This window comes from Gordionus sp. m RMFG-2023, chromosome 2 (assembly GCF_954871325.1).
Source record: "Gordionus sp. m RMFG-2023 chromosome 2, tfGorSpeb1-WG-v2, whole genome shotgun sequence".
Lineage (NCBI taxonomy): Eukaryota > Metazoa > Nematomorpha > Gordioida > Chordodea > Parachordodidae > Gordionus > Gordionus sp. m RMFG-2023.
The window spans coordinates 455,577-471,696 of record NC_088776.1 but is presented as its reverse complement, the minus strand read 5'-3'; the positions used below and the strand labels follow the sequence as shown (position 1 = coordinate 471,696).

The 16,120-nt window shown below is 29.9% G+C and overlaps 1 protein-coding gene across 2 annotated transcripts; it reads left to right on the top strand.

Moving 5' to 3' along the window:
- Positions 1–5,494: 5,494 nt before the first annotated feature.
- LOC135924640 (uncharacterized) lies at positions 5,495–14,546 on the top strand. 2 transcript variants are annotated; one of them, XM_065459730.1, is made up of 3 exons: positions 5,495–5,608; positions 11,380–12,138; positions 14,200–14,546. In XM_065459730.1, the coding sequence occupies exons 2-3, from the start codon at positions 11,391–11,393 to the stop codon at positions 14,319–14,321; spliced, it is 870 nt and encodes a 289-aa protein (XP_065315802.1). In that variant the 5' UTR covers positions 5,495–5,608; positions 11,380–11,390; the 3' UTR covers positions 14,322–14,546. The 2 variants fall into 2 exon arrangements, with proteins under 2 accessions (XP_065315802.1, XP_065315801.1); XM_065459729.1 differs by lacking the exon at positions 5,495–5,608 and having other exon boundaries at positions 11,299–12,138; positions 14,200–14,545.
- Positions 14,547–16,120: the final 1,574 nt, after the last annotated feature.

Below are 16,120 nucleotides of genomic sequence, written 5' to 3'. Positions count from 1 at the left end.
TTATTGTTTTTATCATTTGAGTGACATTTTATTATAAAATGGAATTTCGATTCGATAACGGATAACAAAGCATGGATCAGTCTTATCAAGTAGCATATACAATATTATAGGTCTATTATATTTTAACCAATTTCTGTGATTGACATTTACCAAATAATTACAACTGCGATGCTGGTTAATCATTAAAATATATAATGTATCAAATATGAAAATTATTTTTTTTTTTTAAAATTAATATTCCGTGCCTCCCCACCGCTACGAATATCGGATGCGCTCCGGCGTGATTTATAAACCGAGGCGTGTGATCAAGCGTCGGTCAACGGCGACTGACGCAAAGGTCTTGTTATATGTAATAAATCATAAATATTCATATAATTCTTTTTAAAATAATTTTTAGCAACAAAATTAGCTTGTAATATTTCAAATTTATGTGACCGCGTTAAGGTTTAGAACAGTTTTCCTCAGAATTTTTTTTTTTCAATGTCGCTAACACGGACCATTATCGACTAATTGATAATTTTTTGACCAAATTATTTATGTGTCTTGTTCTTAATTAGAATCTTTATTTAAAAAGAAGGACTGTAATATTAATCCCAAATTCTAATCTAAAGATTTTTTAAAAAATAATTACATATAGTAAATGTGGAATACCGGCTGAGTATACTGCTTATTGACAGCACAATAAATGGTCTTAAAATGTATTTGAAAGCTTTATTTGTATCATAAAAATCACTTACTTTGTAAATAGCATATTGAATTTTTTGAATGGATATATACTATTTTATTCTACATTCCATAAGTAGTACAAATTTGAAAATTAAATTTTCCATGTTTTGTAAAAATTAAAAAATTTATTCCCACACCCCCATCTTTTCCCAATCATATAGCTTGTCAGACCCATTCACGGCTCAAAATGATTAAAATTAATTCATGCACACCTTACCCCATTAAGTCGCATAGAGGTTTCAAATCATGGCCTCTTCAAATTAATATTAATAGTATTAAAATATCCTCAAATTCGTTTAAATTAATAGAAATAGTTATATTAATTTCTTTTTCCAACAGTGAAAACTTCTAAAAAGTAGTTTCTACATTATCAAATTAAGTCATTCATCATTGTTATTCTAAGTTCATTTTAAATTTAATAGAAATAGATATAATAATTTCTTATATCATCGCTAGTTTGCCAACCATGAGTAGTTTCAACAACATCAGATTAAAATCAATCATCATTTGTTATTCATTTTAAAAAAAAATTTAAAATTATCAAAAAAAATTATTTTCTTACCCAAAAAAAAAACAGAAGAAGATAAGAATGTTACTTTGAATGAAAATGGAAATGCTCAGTTGAATAGGGGTAAGTGAAAAAAATAAATAAAATATTTACAAACGTTTCGATTGGTTCGACTGCAAAAAGTTGGCCCGGTAAAAATGGAGGAGGAAAATATTCGGTCGGGGAATAACGAATCACGAGATGATAGACGGTGAAGAATCCCTAAAGATTGGCATTAAGATTCTTTCAGATTTGATGATGACAAGAATGCAATGTTGAAGGGTGCTTGTCACATTTGAAAGACTATAGTAAAAAAAAAGCGTATGATTAGAATTGAGCTAAATTTACGTTATAATGGAAATTAACATCCGATGCAATATGTTTTCATGCCTGAAAAAAAAATTAAGATTCTTTATAATATTTTAAATTTGTGCCGAAAACGAAACTTACTTACTTATCTATCATATTTTTATTAAGGCTTTCTGCACCTAAGGACCCTTATAAATAATTCGATTCTAATAAGATTTCTTACCTCCTTTAGAGCAACTATCCAAAGTATATTTAACCCTTTGGTTAATAATGATTAGAGTTATTTTTTGATTAGAAAATGTTATAATATCATAAACCATAATTCTAATGAGCCAATCTTTGATTCAAAAGTCTCATTTCCTGGTTAGGTTCCCTTGAATTATTCCTGAAATATAAAAATTTTATCGTTATTACTAACATAACAGTCGTTAATGGATGACTATAAAAATTAGTTTATTTAAAAGAACAAGTTTGAAATGAAATCTTTAGAATGGAGGAATGTTAGGATAACTATCGTCTTCGATAAATAGAACTTGACAGCATCCTCCGCCAATATCCCTGTATTTTCTATGTGGTCATTGATGTATTCGAGAGCGAACATAATTCTTTGTTACAATTTATGTATAGTATTTTTTTATAAAGTTAACCAGAAATATATAATCTAAAATAATTTTTAATCATTGACAAATGTGTTAAATATACCTGGATGGGAGTTTCAATGGAAGAAATGAAATCTTACTATAAAATGGATTACTTCTCTAGAAGTTTCTAAGATTCTCCTTTCCGATGCCGATACGATCGAATGCCTGTAACAAAAAAAATATGGTAGATATTAGCGGTGTTATAAACTAGTTAATTATCGTCCGTAGCCATTTTTTTAACCCAAAACAATATTCCAATCATTCAAGTTGAGACTCAACTTAGAAGCCTAAGTTCAATTTTTTTAAGCTAAAAGTTTGACTAAGCGACTATAGAGATGGTAAAAGTGAGGTAATTTAACACCACTAGTAAATATGAAATTGGTAGCAATGATTATTTTTTTTTTTAAAAAAAAAGATTGGTTTCAAAAGTTATCGGATATTTTTTCGAGAAATGATTGCATCAAGTCTGAAGTTGTCATTAATTGTTGCGCCTCTTTCTAAGACACAACAAACACACAATTTCGTTAGGATAGATAGGAAAGTAGATAAATATGAACCTTTTGGAACTTTAGTAAAATTTTAATTGGACGACCCTGATAGCGTAGAGCTTTTTAGTAGCTACTGACTCTGCCAAAATAACTTCTCCGAAGACTCCTTAGCCGATCAAATCGGATTAAAATTCGCTAGCATCATCCCAATCTGATAGCTTCTTTATACCAAACTTTGGCATTCACCTCCTCTTTATCATCTTCGGGTACGTTATCCCCGACTAAATCTTTTCTTCCTCCTTTTTCCCGGGAGCTCTTTTTTCAGTTGAACCAATCGCGTAACTTACTACATACACCTTTTGGCGCTCTTTTTCTAAATTATATAATGTTAAATATTTATTTCTTTTTTTTTTACCCCTATCTTAATTAGATAGAAAAGTCCTGTGTGTTCCGGCTTTGAGCAAACACGTCCTAATATTAAGAATCTATCTTCCAGCAGGAACAATCATATCCATGTCATCTAAAAAAATAAATTTAAAAACATTCTGTTAGATAATAATGTCACACTTATTTGTTCATGAATATTTGGGGAATTCTGAAAAGTTATCTAAGAAAAAAGGAAGAGATAAAGGATAAATTTACAAAAGATAGATGGCACACCATCTTTTCTCAGAATCAGAACTAACCCAGAAAATAAGATTTTACTCTATACACCAAAATTTATATAAAATAAAATTAATGTTTCTCAGAATTAAGTTATATAATGTTTATAATGATTTTGTTTCATATAATTTTTGACCATTTCTATATTTTTTTTCTTGATTTTAATTCCCAGATTTAGCTGTGAAGGGGAAGGCATAAAAGCAGTTTTCAATTTAGGAAGATCTTAGTTTCTCGCCGAAAAAGATTGTTATTGATGAAAGCGACTCATAATGGTGCCAATCATTAAGCCCTGTATTCATTAACAGATTAGTTAGAACAATAACTGAAAAACTTACATTTTTTTGTATCTATATTTATTTGAATATTTGTGAAGGTATTTAATATTTGTATATTAAATTCTGAAAAAATAAAATAACATCATATCGATTTAATTTTATTCCATTTTAATTTTAAAATGAGTATTTACGAAAGTGAAATTTTAGAAACAAATTTATTAGATATAATGAAAATAGAACTGGAAAAGATGGCGGCCAACATTACAGCTCCTATTCTTAAGTTTTCCATTGAGTTAACTTACAACATCCATCGCCTTTGGCCAACGGTTGTACATTCTTGTCATAAAAGTAGATAGGTGGCATGTAGTTTAGGAAAAACATATGATTTTAACCCATCTTAACCAAAAATAAATAAAGATAGAATACTAAGCTAAACATTTGATCTCTTTATCATTTAGAAAATAACGATTATATATTTTAGGTTTGAAAATTCTATAAAAATATTTATTAAAGTTTACTAATTATGTCTGTGGAGTTAGAAGTAATACTAAATTATTTAAAAGATTAGAGCTTAGATATATATTCTAAATTATTTTTTTTAAAAAAAAAATTTATTCTATTTTGCCATCTTAAGCTACGCTAGCAAATAGATTAAATAAAATTTCATTTGAAAAACTTATAATATTAGACATTATTTTTAAATGCCAATTTTTTCCCACCAGTCTTGACATGACATAAAATGTACTGGTGTCAAATCCTCTAAAATCTATGCCTAACCCCTAAGATAAATTATTTTCGTTACAATGCCCTAAATATAGCTAGCTACATTAATTGATTTCATATACTATTGATATAAAACATTTATAGAAATTAATAAAAAATAGTTTTTGGGGCCCTTGCATTAATTATTTTTGGAAATTTTATGATTTAAAATATATTTTAAAAAAAAAATAAATTTGGAAAGTTTTCGATTTTGGTCTATGTTTAGCAACCTAAACATCCTCGTGTCAGTTGTAAATGTATCATTTATCCTTTTTTCAAAAAATTAATGTACTTATTTATGATGATATATATTTTTGACCACAATTCAGAAATACCCTTTACACGAATATGATAAAACATTAGTATTCAGTTTATGCAAAATCATTTCTTAATTGTAATATAGTGTAGATATTGAAAAAAAATATCTTAATAACGTAGAATCCTCTGATGGCGAAGAAAACTTGGCACTTGAGTTTTTACCGATGAGTATTTCAATCAATGACAATATAATATTTTAAATTTACTTTTTGCTTAATTGAAATTTTCGAGCCTCAGTTCTTTTATTCTAGAGTATTCGTTATACCATATCCTAAATATATTAAAAGAAAGGATTCCTACCAACTAAAAAAAATATGCAATAATCATCGATTCTTAACCTCCTCTCTCCCTGTAAAAAAAAAAGGAGAGAAAGCCAGAGGGCTATCAAAATTGCTTCTAAGAACAACAATAATATTCAATTGTAAATAAACGGCACAAGAAAAACACTTGTTTAATAAAACAAAGAAAATATTACGAATTCCACATAATAATGAGAACTGGTTTCAATGCCCTAATTTCTCCTTTTGTACACAGTGAATTTGTTGCATTTCAATTTTAATCTGTTCCTTACTTGTTCAAATTGTCAATAAACAATCATTCACTAATTTTTTTTTAAATAATTATTTTCCATTAATAAAAGGACTATAATTTTTATCAATAAATTTGTCGCAATAATACAAATATTAAATCAATATTTTTCGATCAAAAGTGCATCACGAGAGAGCTCAGTCTTTCCCTGGGGTGTAACTCATCTTTTCCTAGCAACACAGTTTTAATTTAATTGACGTTTGTTCTTTAAGTTTTACGTGACTTCCCAATTTCCAATCACTCCTACTACTATATATTTCGATAAACAGAGATAGAACAATCCAATTCTCGGTAATTTCTAATTTTATTGATTTTGAAATTAATAAGTAGTTTAAATAAAAAAGAAATAAATAATACAAATAAATATATTTTGTATAAATTATACCCAGCTTCATAAATATTTATTATTTTAAATTATCTCTTTTTTAAAAAATAATAGCAAAAAAAAATTTTATTTTTATAATATAAAATCTCTGTTTGCTACTAAAAGGTATTATTGTAAAAAATGGTATACTAATCATGAAATTTAGCCATGACATTGTATTGTATAAATTAAACGAATTTCGTTAAAATAATATGTTTGTCCTTTCTCCATTTCCTAATAAATCTATACGGGTGAATAATTAAGCATATAAATCGTGTTGGTACACATAACTCTAGCTGAACTCCAAAAGGGGTTAACCGAGGTTTAGGTTATAGCTGCCCGTCTTACTGACAACCAAAATTTAAAAAAAAAATGACACCACTCAGATTGAAAAAAAGTTATCGATACCACTAGCTTTTGTGTTGTTACTTTTTGCTACCTTCAATTCAGCTTAAGTTAATAGCCTAAAATATCGAATTAGATCTCCTTAGAGTAGAGATCTTTCGACTCAAAAATTGAGAACAAATTTTTTTTTTTAGGGATCTAAATTTAGTACAGCAGTTTAGCAGTCAGTTTTAAGGATAAGTTAATTTAACGACAATAACTGAGTTTAAGCTAAGTTAAGCCCCCCCCCGTTATACCTTTAATTATATGCTAATCGAGTCTGTTAACTGCCGTATGAATGTTTTCGAAAAATTTCATAAATCATACAACAATATACAATCTCATTATATTATAATTCTTGGCTTATTTTCCTTGGTATTTTCAAACTAAGTGATCTGCATCGGACCTAATTTTTCTAGCTCGGTCCGAATTTATTCGAATTATAGAAATTTCAACATAAAATTGATAAATTTAGAAATATTTTTTAAAAATAATCGAACCCGGCCCGACCCGAACCCGATTTTAAAAAAAATCGAGCCGGCCCGAAACCCGTTCGAGCCGGGTACTTGTCGGGCCCTACTTTGGCGGATCTCAATTTTAAACTCTATATAAAACATCTTATTATTATTATTATATATATATTTTATAATATTTCACATTTAATTTCGGAATACACACTTAATTTTTTATTAAACGTTTTAATACTCTTCCTTATAAATTGACGTTTGACAGAGACGACCGAAGTCATGCCAATATTTTGTGATGAGTTATAGTTTTAAATCCCGAAAATAAGCCAGGTGATCCAATCCTATTGGCGTAACCAAACTAGAGGTGCATTGGACGGGCGAAAAAATATATACCCACCCGCTCCGCCCATTAGTCTAAAATTTTTTACCAGCCAGCCCATTATTTATGATAAAAATTTTAACCCAAGCCCGCTTATATAATCTAATTATGGTCATTCTTTCATTTTTTTTTAAGCATCTAATAAAAAAATATTTCAGCATTACAACACCCCTACAAAAAGTTTATAATTTAGGGAAATTAGTATAAGTACATAAAATGATCGATGTAAAATTATGGACAATTTATTTTGATCGAATTGAATATTTATGCAAAAAAAATATATAAATGTAAAATTAATATAACAATGAATCGACATTTTCGGGATTCAAACACGTTCTTCTTTGTTCCGTAAATCTTCCAGCAATGCTAAATCCGCGTTCAGCACTAGTTGCAGGAATGGCCAATATTTTTCTCGCTAATCTTGATAGCTTTGGGCAAATCTCTTTCTCGTCGTCGTTTCCACCAAAGCAGGATATCCGTTTGAAGTATATCCTTTTCCTCACGTGAGATCTTACAATAAAAGTTAAACCAATCGCAGAGTGCAAACTCCCCCCCCCTCCAAAAAAAAAAGGAAATTTTAAGAGAAAAGTTTAAACAATTATTTTTCTTTAGTTTGTTTTTAAACAAAAAAATTTAAATTTCCATTTACCCGCCCGCCCAGACCGCCTATTTACCCGCCCACGCCCGCCCACTTAGATAAGCGAGCGTGGGCGGCAGACCTCTAAACCAAACCCTAACCCCCCCCCCCCCCCCCCCATTTAAAAGGCAACATTAATCCAGAAGAATATTATGCAAGTATAAAGATTTTGCTTCTAGATGGCACATAGGATCGAACATCTGTCAGCGACATCTTGACGCCTAGGGCAATATTTTCCTGGCTATCATGTTGAGTTAGCCGTTTAATAACACTGTCCATTCCCTTCTTCCCTAAAATTGTCGCAATTATGAGCAATAATTTTATTTTATTGAATAATAAGTGTAGGATAATTATATTTAAATAATTATTTTTGATTAATATTCATTAAAAAAATGCAAAAATATGACTAAGACCTCCAATAAAGATTATGGGGATCGATGTAACCCGTAACTCTTCCTACGAGAATCCTGAATATGCCAATGCTAAATCCTTGGCTTTAAACCAGATGTACATAACCGCGGTTTTCTAAACATATGGTTTATTAATTATTATTTTTTTTAAAATATAATTAACGAATTATAATTGTTCCACATGGAAAATCTAAGATAAAAAAAAAAGGGAAAAATAAAAAATATTAATGTGCATTGTGCAACTCATTCAAAAATTTTTTTTACTTAATATATACATTTATGTTAAGCGTCAAAAGCGTTTTTTTCCAGCGATATGTCATTTTTTGAGCGCGTTTTTTTAAATTTAAAAATCTGATTCTAACCGGAAATCCGCCATGTTTGTAATACCTATCTTATGAAATTGTAAAACAATTTTTGCAGTTAACCAACCCTTTGGAGTCAATTATAAATTTTAAGTTTAAAAGTTCGTAGAAAAAAAATTGTCTGAGATTCTTAGGAGTATATGTATATTCCAAACATGACGGCATACATTTTCAGGGACACATTGATGCTAACACATATATATATATTAGTGTGGCTAAACTACCTATCTTTTTAGTCAACTATAAAATAGCTTAGCCATATTTTTTATCCAGAAATATTCATTCTAATCAATCTTCAAGTTGAGACTCACCTTAGAAGCTTAATTCAATTTTTCTGTCCCTAAAAGCTTGATTAAGACACAATAGAAATGGTCACTAATATATATAATTTTATGGAAGCAGGTTAAGGAAGAAAAACCCATATAGGAATATGAAACGGATCAAATTAAGAAGTATACACCAAAAAGTTTAGATAAAATTATAATTATTCCTCCAATTAAGTTCTTTCATTTTTTTTAATTGAAGTTTAATTCGATAATTGTTAAAACCAATTAAACATGTTTATCGAAATAATTATATTTTTATGCTATCAAGGTTTTTTTATTATTATTACCTATAAAATATCGTAAAAATTTTTTTATCAAATAAATGAAATATCCCATAAACACCATTTTTTTAAAAATTAAAATTGTTATTTTATAATTAAATTATATTATATTTTACAAATCCATTATCTCCATACTTAATTATGCAAGATAGTTATAACGAATACGGTTCGGTTCAGGTTCAGCTAGAATTTTTTTAGCGGTTTAGGGTTCGGTTCAGGTTTGATAAAAAATACCGGTTTTTAGCGGTTTAACGGTTTGGTTCAGGTTCGGTTTGGATCCCTGGTTATATATATATATGTATGTTAGCGACAATGTGTTTATATTTTGAGCGCGTTTTTTTGAAAATTTAAAATTTTTAATTTAGCCGGGAATGTTTTCCAGAATGTTTGGAATACCTACACCTATAAATTTCAGACAATCTTTCCTTGAATTTTTTAAACTTTATATAATTTATATTAAATTGTCCATATATTTTTTTAAGACATTGCCTGTCTTTCTTTCTTTCTTTCTTTCTTTCTTTCTTTCTTTCTTTCTTTCTTTCTTTCTTTCTTTCTTTCTTTCTTTCTTTCTTTCTTTCTTTCTTTCTTTTCTTTCTTTCTTTCTTTCTTTCTTTCTTTCTTTCTTTCTTTCTTTCTTTCTTTCTTTCTTTCTTTCTTTCTTTCTTTCTTTCATTCTTTCTTTCTTTCTTTCTTTCTTTCTTTCTTTCTTTCTTTCTTTCTTTCTTTCTTTCTTTCTTTCTTTCTTTTATCACATATATTATTTTTTATAAGAGACCTGTGGAGGTACCATATGCACGGCCCGGTCCGGGTCGGATTTTTTTTTAAAAGATTTACCGACCCGGCTCGGATTTATATTTTTAGGCCCCGGTCCGGCTCAATTTTTTTGGAAACCGGACCGGTTTTTATATTCTATTCCTATTATCTTGTACTCTATTTGACCCATTCCTTGATCAATATAAAACTTTATTAAAGGGTCAACTGGCCAGGGGCATCGCCCCTTGCTCCATTTATTTTTTTTTAAAAAGGGATTCGTCCCCATTACCCCCCCCCCTGGTAGTGGTTTGTTTCGCTTTAGCCTGGCCATCACCCAATTTACCTTCCTAGAATTCATATATTTTACTAAATCAATTATAAAATATACGTATATTCGCTAAATCTAAATCATATCTTGCACAAATGTAGAAACTAACTCACCGCTTTGCCGTCATAACCCGTGTCGTTAACGGCCCGATTTGAGCCGATTTTTAAAAACGGCAAACTTTTAGCCAGAAAAAATATTTGTCTAAGCCTCGTGATTTGGCTAACAGATGTCCAAACCTTCGTGTCAGTTATGAGCTAAATCTTTAAAAGGAATATATCTAACATGTTATCGACAATATTGACTTGATATTTGAAATTTGCTGAACGCGTGAGAGCATAGGTCCCACCGCTGTACTTATAAATTTTTTTTTTTAAATATGCTTAAATACCTTTAGCAGGATCTTCATTGAGAGAGAAAATAATTCGGAAGGAACACGAAAAAAAATTTACACCTATCCCGAAGGCCTACCCCACTAAGAAACAGACCGAACTCCTACCCGCTAAGAAACAGGGACCGAACCATACCCACTAAGTAACCGTAAACCCTAACCCACCTAAGTAACAGACCTAAACCCTAACCACCTAAGTAACAGACCTAAACCCTAACCACCTAAGTAACAGACCTAAACCCTAACCACCTAAGTAACAGACCTAAACCCTAACCACCTAAGTAACAGACCTAAACCCTAACCACCTAAGTAACAGACCACCTAAACCCTAACCACCTAAGTAACAGACCTAAACCCTAACCACCTAAGTAACAGACCTAAACCCTAACCACCTAAGTAACAGACCTAAACCCTAACCACCTAAGTAACAGACCTAAACCCTAACCACCTAAGTAACAGACCGAACCTCTAGCCCCCTAAGAAACAGGTCCTGAGGCAAACACTGAATTTTACAATGTATATCTAAATTCGGGATTATCATTATATTATATATATTATATACAAAATACAAAATACAAAATATTATCGGAAATATTATTGATAACAATATTATATACAAAAATAAATACATATAATTATCTTCTTAAAAAAAATGTAAAATGCTGTCTATTCATACAAAATTTATATCTTATTATTTAAAAAAAATTAAATTTTAAAAATTATTTTATTTTTTAAAAAAATTAATTCCTATTTTTTTTTTTTTTTTAGATTTAAAAAAATGATTTCGCAAAAATAAATTTTAACAAAAATAAAGTTTTTAAAAATCATTTAAAATAATCTTATAAAAGAAAAAAAAATAAATAAAATATTTTGTAAAATAAAAAGATTATTTTAAGAGGAAATGACATCTTTTTGTCGTTATATCTCTCTTTTTTAAAAAATATATAAAATTTAAAAAAATAAATATGTCTACGCGATTGAAGACATTTATGAAATGAACCGTTCTTCTGGCATTCCGAGCATTCCAATCTTGAGATCGATGTTAGCCTTTTCCAGGTCTCCATCCCTGATTCCCGCCTTCAGTTCCTCCGCGGACATCGAAAAATTTGTCACCACCATTCCGACTAGAGATATTAAGAGGATGATATCTACTACCACCAGGGTCAACACTTCCGCGATAAAGTTACCCCCTTCCCGCGCCCTTTTCGATATCGCTAACGCTAAAGGTACCACGTCGGCCATGGCGATGGCGAATTCAGAAACTTTCGGGACACCTAAAGAGGAATTCGAGGGAATAGAACGAGACCATTCCATCATCAAGATAATAGTGGGGATAGTGGTTCTGATGTCGAGTTTTTTCATCACGGTGGCCTTGATTTACTTAGTGAGGACCTGTAAATTCAAGATACTGTCATTGTTTTCGCACACCCTGGGATATAGCCTGATAGACGGTTACCGCCCCGTCAACAAAAAAGGCTATGGTCATTTCGGGGCAGGTTATAATCTCCCCGTCACAACGATCGAACCGCCTATAACAGCTGATTCGCCGCCAATGAAACCCAAATTTTCCGTAACATCTCCCAAAACGACGCACCAAAAATCTAAGGATACATTATCCGCGGATAGTGATCACCCCGCTGGTCACTCGTCGAAAGATGACCTTACGGATCGCGTTGAGGTGAAAGGTTGGAACAGGGTTTTCGCTATGAAGGATAAATTGGCTGCGTTAGCTGCCGAAAGTGGTAAATAGCAAATTTATTTATAAAACGAAAGTTAAGATCTTTATTCATTTTTTTGCAATTTAGAATGCTTGGATCTTTTCCCTCACATCTTTTTATTAGTATTATCTACTACAGAAATCAAGGAAGAAGTTAATTCCTTTAAACTCCACTAGAAAACTTGGTTCTGAGTATATATTTTTTGAGTTTGTTGATATTTATTTTTTAACAATCCCTCCTTTTCTGCTTATCGCAAAAAAAAAATATAATTAACAAAAGCCTCACTTGAGCTCATTATGGGGAAGAATGGCAGATAGAAAAAATAGGATTTGAACTTTTTATTAAAATTAAAATAAGAATTTTAATTAGACAAAGTTAATGAGGGCTAACTTGGTCTAGCCGCGCGGATTCCAAGGCTCATTATGCCCCAACGATATCAACGGGGTGTGTATTGTCCCTGTTTATTCGAAATCGAGAGGAAAGGAAGATTGGACAAAATAAAACTTTTCTATCAAACATTGATTTAAAAAGGATAATAAAATTTATTTTAAAGTCACGTGAACAAACTTTGGTTGGGTCCATTATACCCCAGCGATAATCAATGGTTTTGATAGTGGGGGATATGACCAAAATAATTCTTAAATCGCTAAATTTATCGTTGTCTATGCTCTCTACTAGCGTTTTGAGTCAATTTTTAAAATCATCTAGAATAATATCAGGCAAACCTGAAGATTTTGTTAGTAGAAGGAACATAAGGTTTAAAATATCTATCAACTGAATCTCGAGGCTTAGCGCCATTTAACAACACCACTTTCTACGTGACCATAATTTATAAATTATTCAATTTTTTTAGTTACGAAAGATAATTTTCTGGGCCATAGCGACCTTAGCTAGTTTCAATGCTAAGTCTTGACGAAAATTTATTATTTATATCAGCTCTAAGTTCGAATTTCCCCAAGATTTTAAATATATAAGAAGTTACGGATTACAAATAAAACAATATATTTATTAACACATATGAAACTAGATTATTATTTTAATTATTTTTTACATATTAATTGTAATATTGTCTATCCCCTTGAGTCAAATTATATAGGAAGGATAGATTCGTTTGACAATATATTTTTCCTTGTGTCAACTTGGATATCTTGTAACCCGCCAAATAGCTGTCTATATATATATATATCTAAAAAAAGGGAGGGGGGGGGACTGATCAATCAAGATTTTGATTTATAACAAGAATTGAGATGCCATAAAGTTTCAAAATGATTTTACAGACCCTTTTTTTCAGAAAAAGATTCGATCAGTTTTGGCTCGGGTAATCGGGTGATATAATAGTGGGTCTATTTAGTCCAGGTCCGGTTTGGACGGGCTACTTTAAACCGAACTTATTCGATTCGACCTGCCCCGTCTCCTAGAAAACTCTTCCGCCGCATTTTGCCATACCGGAAGTCTCGAGAAGAGACAACCGACACCATTTATGGTCTAAGTTGTGTTCGCCGCTCTCCCGCGATCCCCTTTCCCCCATTTTATCTTGTTTATACATCGTTCACCAATAATGATCGTCATCTCACACAGACCCCCCTTTTCTCGGAACGAAGCAGAATTAGATTCTGAATTGAACTAGCAACTGTGATTCACAATTAACTAGTGTTTGTTAAACGGGTTCGATTCGAGCCGGTTTTTTAAAAACCGACTTAACTCGACATTTTATCCAGAGAAATTTTTTCGCGAGGCAGGCCCGAAGATTTTGCTCATAAATGGCACAACTGTTCGGACATCTTCTTCAGCGAAATGGCCAGGCTTACCGCAATATTTATTTCCGGCTACCATAATGAGTTGCTACTACTAACCCTAACAATCAATATAAATAAAATTAATCATTTTAATAATAAAATGATCAATATCACTTTGAGTCTGCTTATTATATGTCATATATTCCACCCCCCCCCCCCCCCATGGGAATTTATAAAAGAAATTTTAAAAAATCTTTCATTTCAATATATAAAATTTAACGGCTATCGTAATAATTATTATATATAAAGTTTCGTTTCATTTTTTTTTTAAAAAAATATTTTTTAAAAGATTCTCTGGTAATAGCGGAAGAGAACGAAGGTTATAACGGCTGCCCCACTTCGAATAATTTAACGGTTCCAATCATGATAGTGTTAGATAGTCCCAATGGCACTCAGAAACGAATCAATTAACAAAATTGAAAAGGTGTCAAAGTTGTTCGAAATAATAATTAAATGACATTTATCGATTATAGTCCAAATTTTTTAAAAATTTGAATCTCTTTTTTTTTTAGATTTTATTTTCCATATCCTTACAAAAAAAAATAATATAATTTAAAATTTATTATAACGTATTAATTATATATAGAAATAAAATTATATTTTTATATGCAATAATCATTTGATTAAATTACAATTTTACATGTTAAATTAGATTAGATTAGACAGACAGACATCATAAAAAAATGATGATAATTTAACGTTTTAATTGGCCTATAATTATTGTGATTTTGTCTTTTATAAGTAATATATAATCAATTCAAAACTAAAAAACTTTAAAAAGATAAATTTTTAATGTTCCCTATGCCAATTCCAAATTTGATAATAAATAAAAGATGTCCAGACTTTCTTTCTTTCTTTCTTTCTTTCTTTCTTTGTAAATTATAACATAGAGCTTATATCTTACAAGTCAGCTAATTATTAATATGTAAGCTATGACCAATCCTGTATCTTTGATAACTAAAATCAACATAGTTTTTATCACTTTACTACATTTTTTTAAAATTATATATATATATATTCCATGTAATAAAAAGAGACGTTATTTTTTATTTTTAACTCTATTATAAAGTATAAGAGAAATCGACAATAAATTGAAAATGCTATAAAATATAGATTAAAGCTAATTTAAAACGTAAATTTTATTCTTTACAATATATTACTAGGCGGAAATTAATAATTAAAAGAAATCTTTTAGTATTTTTTTAAATTAAATTGAAATTTTTTATTAAAAAAGATGAAAAATTTAAGAAAAATTTAAAACACCCAAAAGTATGTATGTTATTCCAGTTTAACAAATGTTGTTTATTGTTGGTTCATCTATAGAAGAAACTTAAACTTGTTAATACCAACTTTGTCGTTTAATTTACAAAAAAATTATAATTCGGCCATCTTCATATTATCATTCGTTTACCATAGATAAACTCGTTGGCTATCTAGTGGTTCTTATAGAAGTTGAATCCCTCCTTAAAAATACCTTTAATAACGTACCCCGTCAAAACCTGCCCCAGTCACATTTATAATCGAAATTTAATTATATTGTTCAAAATTTCTATACCCTGATAAAATTGAGATTATTACTTTATCATTTAGAAAAAATAATATTTTCTAAGTAACTTTTGTAAAAAAAAAAAGAAAAAAGATTATAACTTTTTGCAGTGTTTATAAAATTATAAATTTTAATAATATTAAAAAAAAATTTCCTGAGAATATTTCTGGAGAAATATTCTTAGAGTCATTCGAAGCCTCTTCTTTGATTACATATATGGCTAAAATTTTTCAAATATCAAAGTTTATTAAGTATTAAAAATTATTTGAGAAAGAAATTACCTGCCCCCGAGATAATACTAACCCCCTGGTCTCCCCAATTAATAATATATTTGCCAAATTCTATATCACAGTTAGGATCTTCCTAAGGATGGGGGCAGGGGATTCTATGTTAGAATTAACCATACTATGTAAGAAAGAGGGGGGGGGGCGAGGCTTTGTTTTTTATTTGCTTAGAAATGATATATGCAAAGAAAATTTTTTTTTATTTAAGTAAGTACATATAACTTTTTCACTGCTGAAAGAAAGAAAAGAAAGAAAAGAAAGGAAAGAAAGAAAGAAAAGAAAGAAAAGAAAGAAAAGAAAGAAAAGAAAGAAAAGAAAGAAAAGAAAGAAAAGAAAGAAAAGAAAGAAAAGAAAGAAAGAAAGAAAAGAAAGAAAGAAAG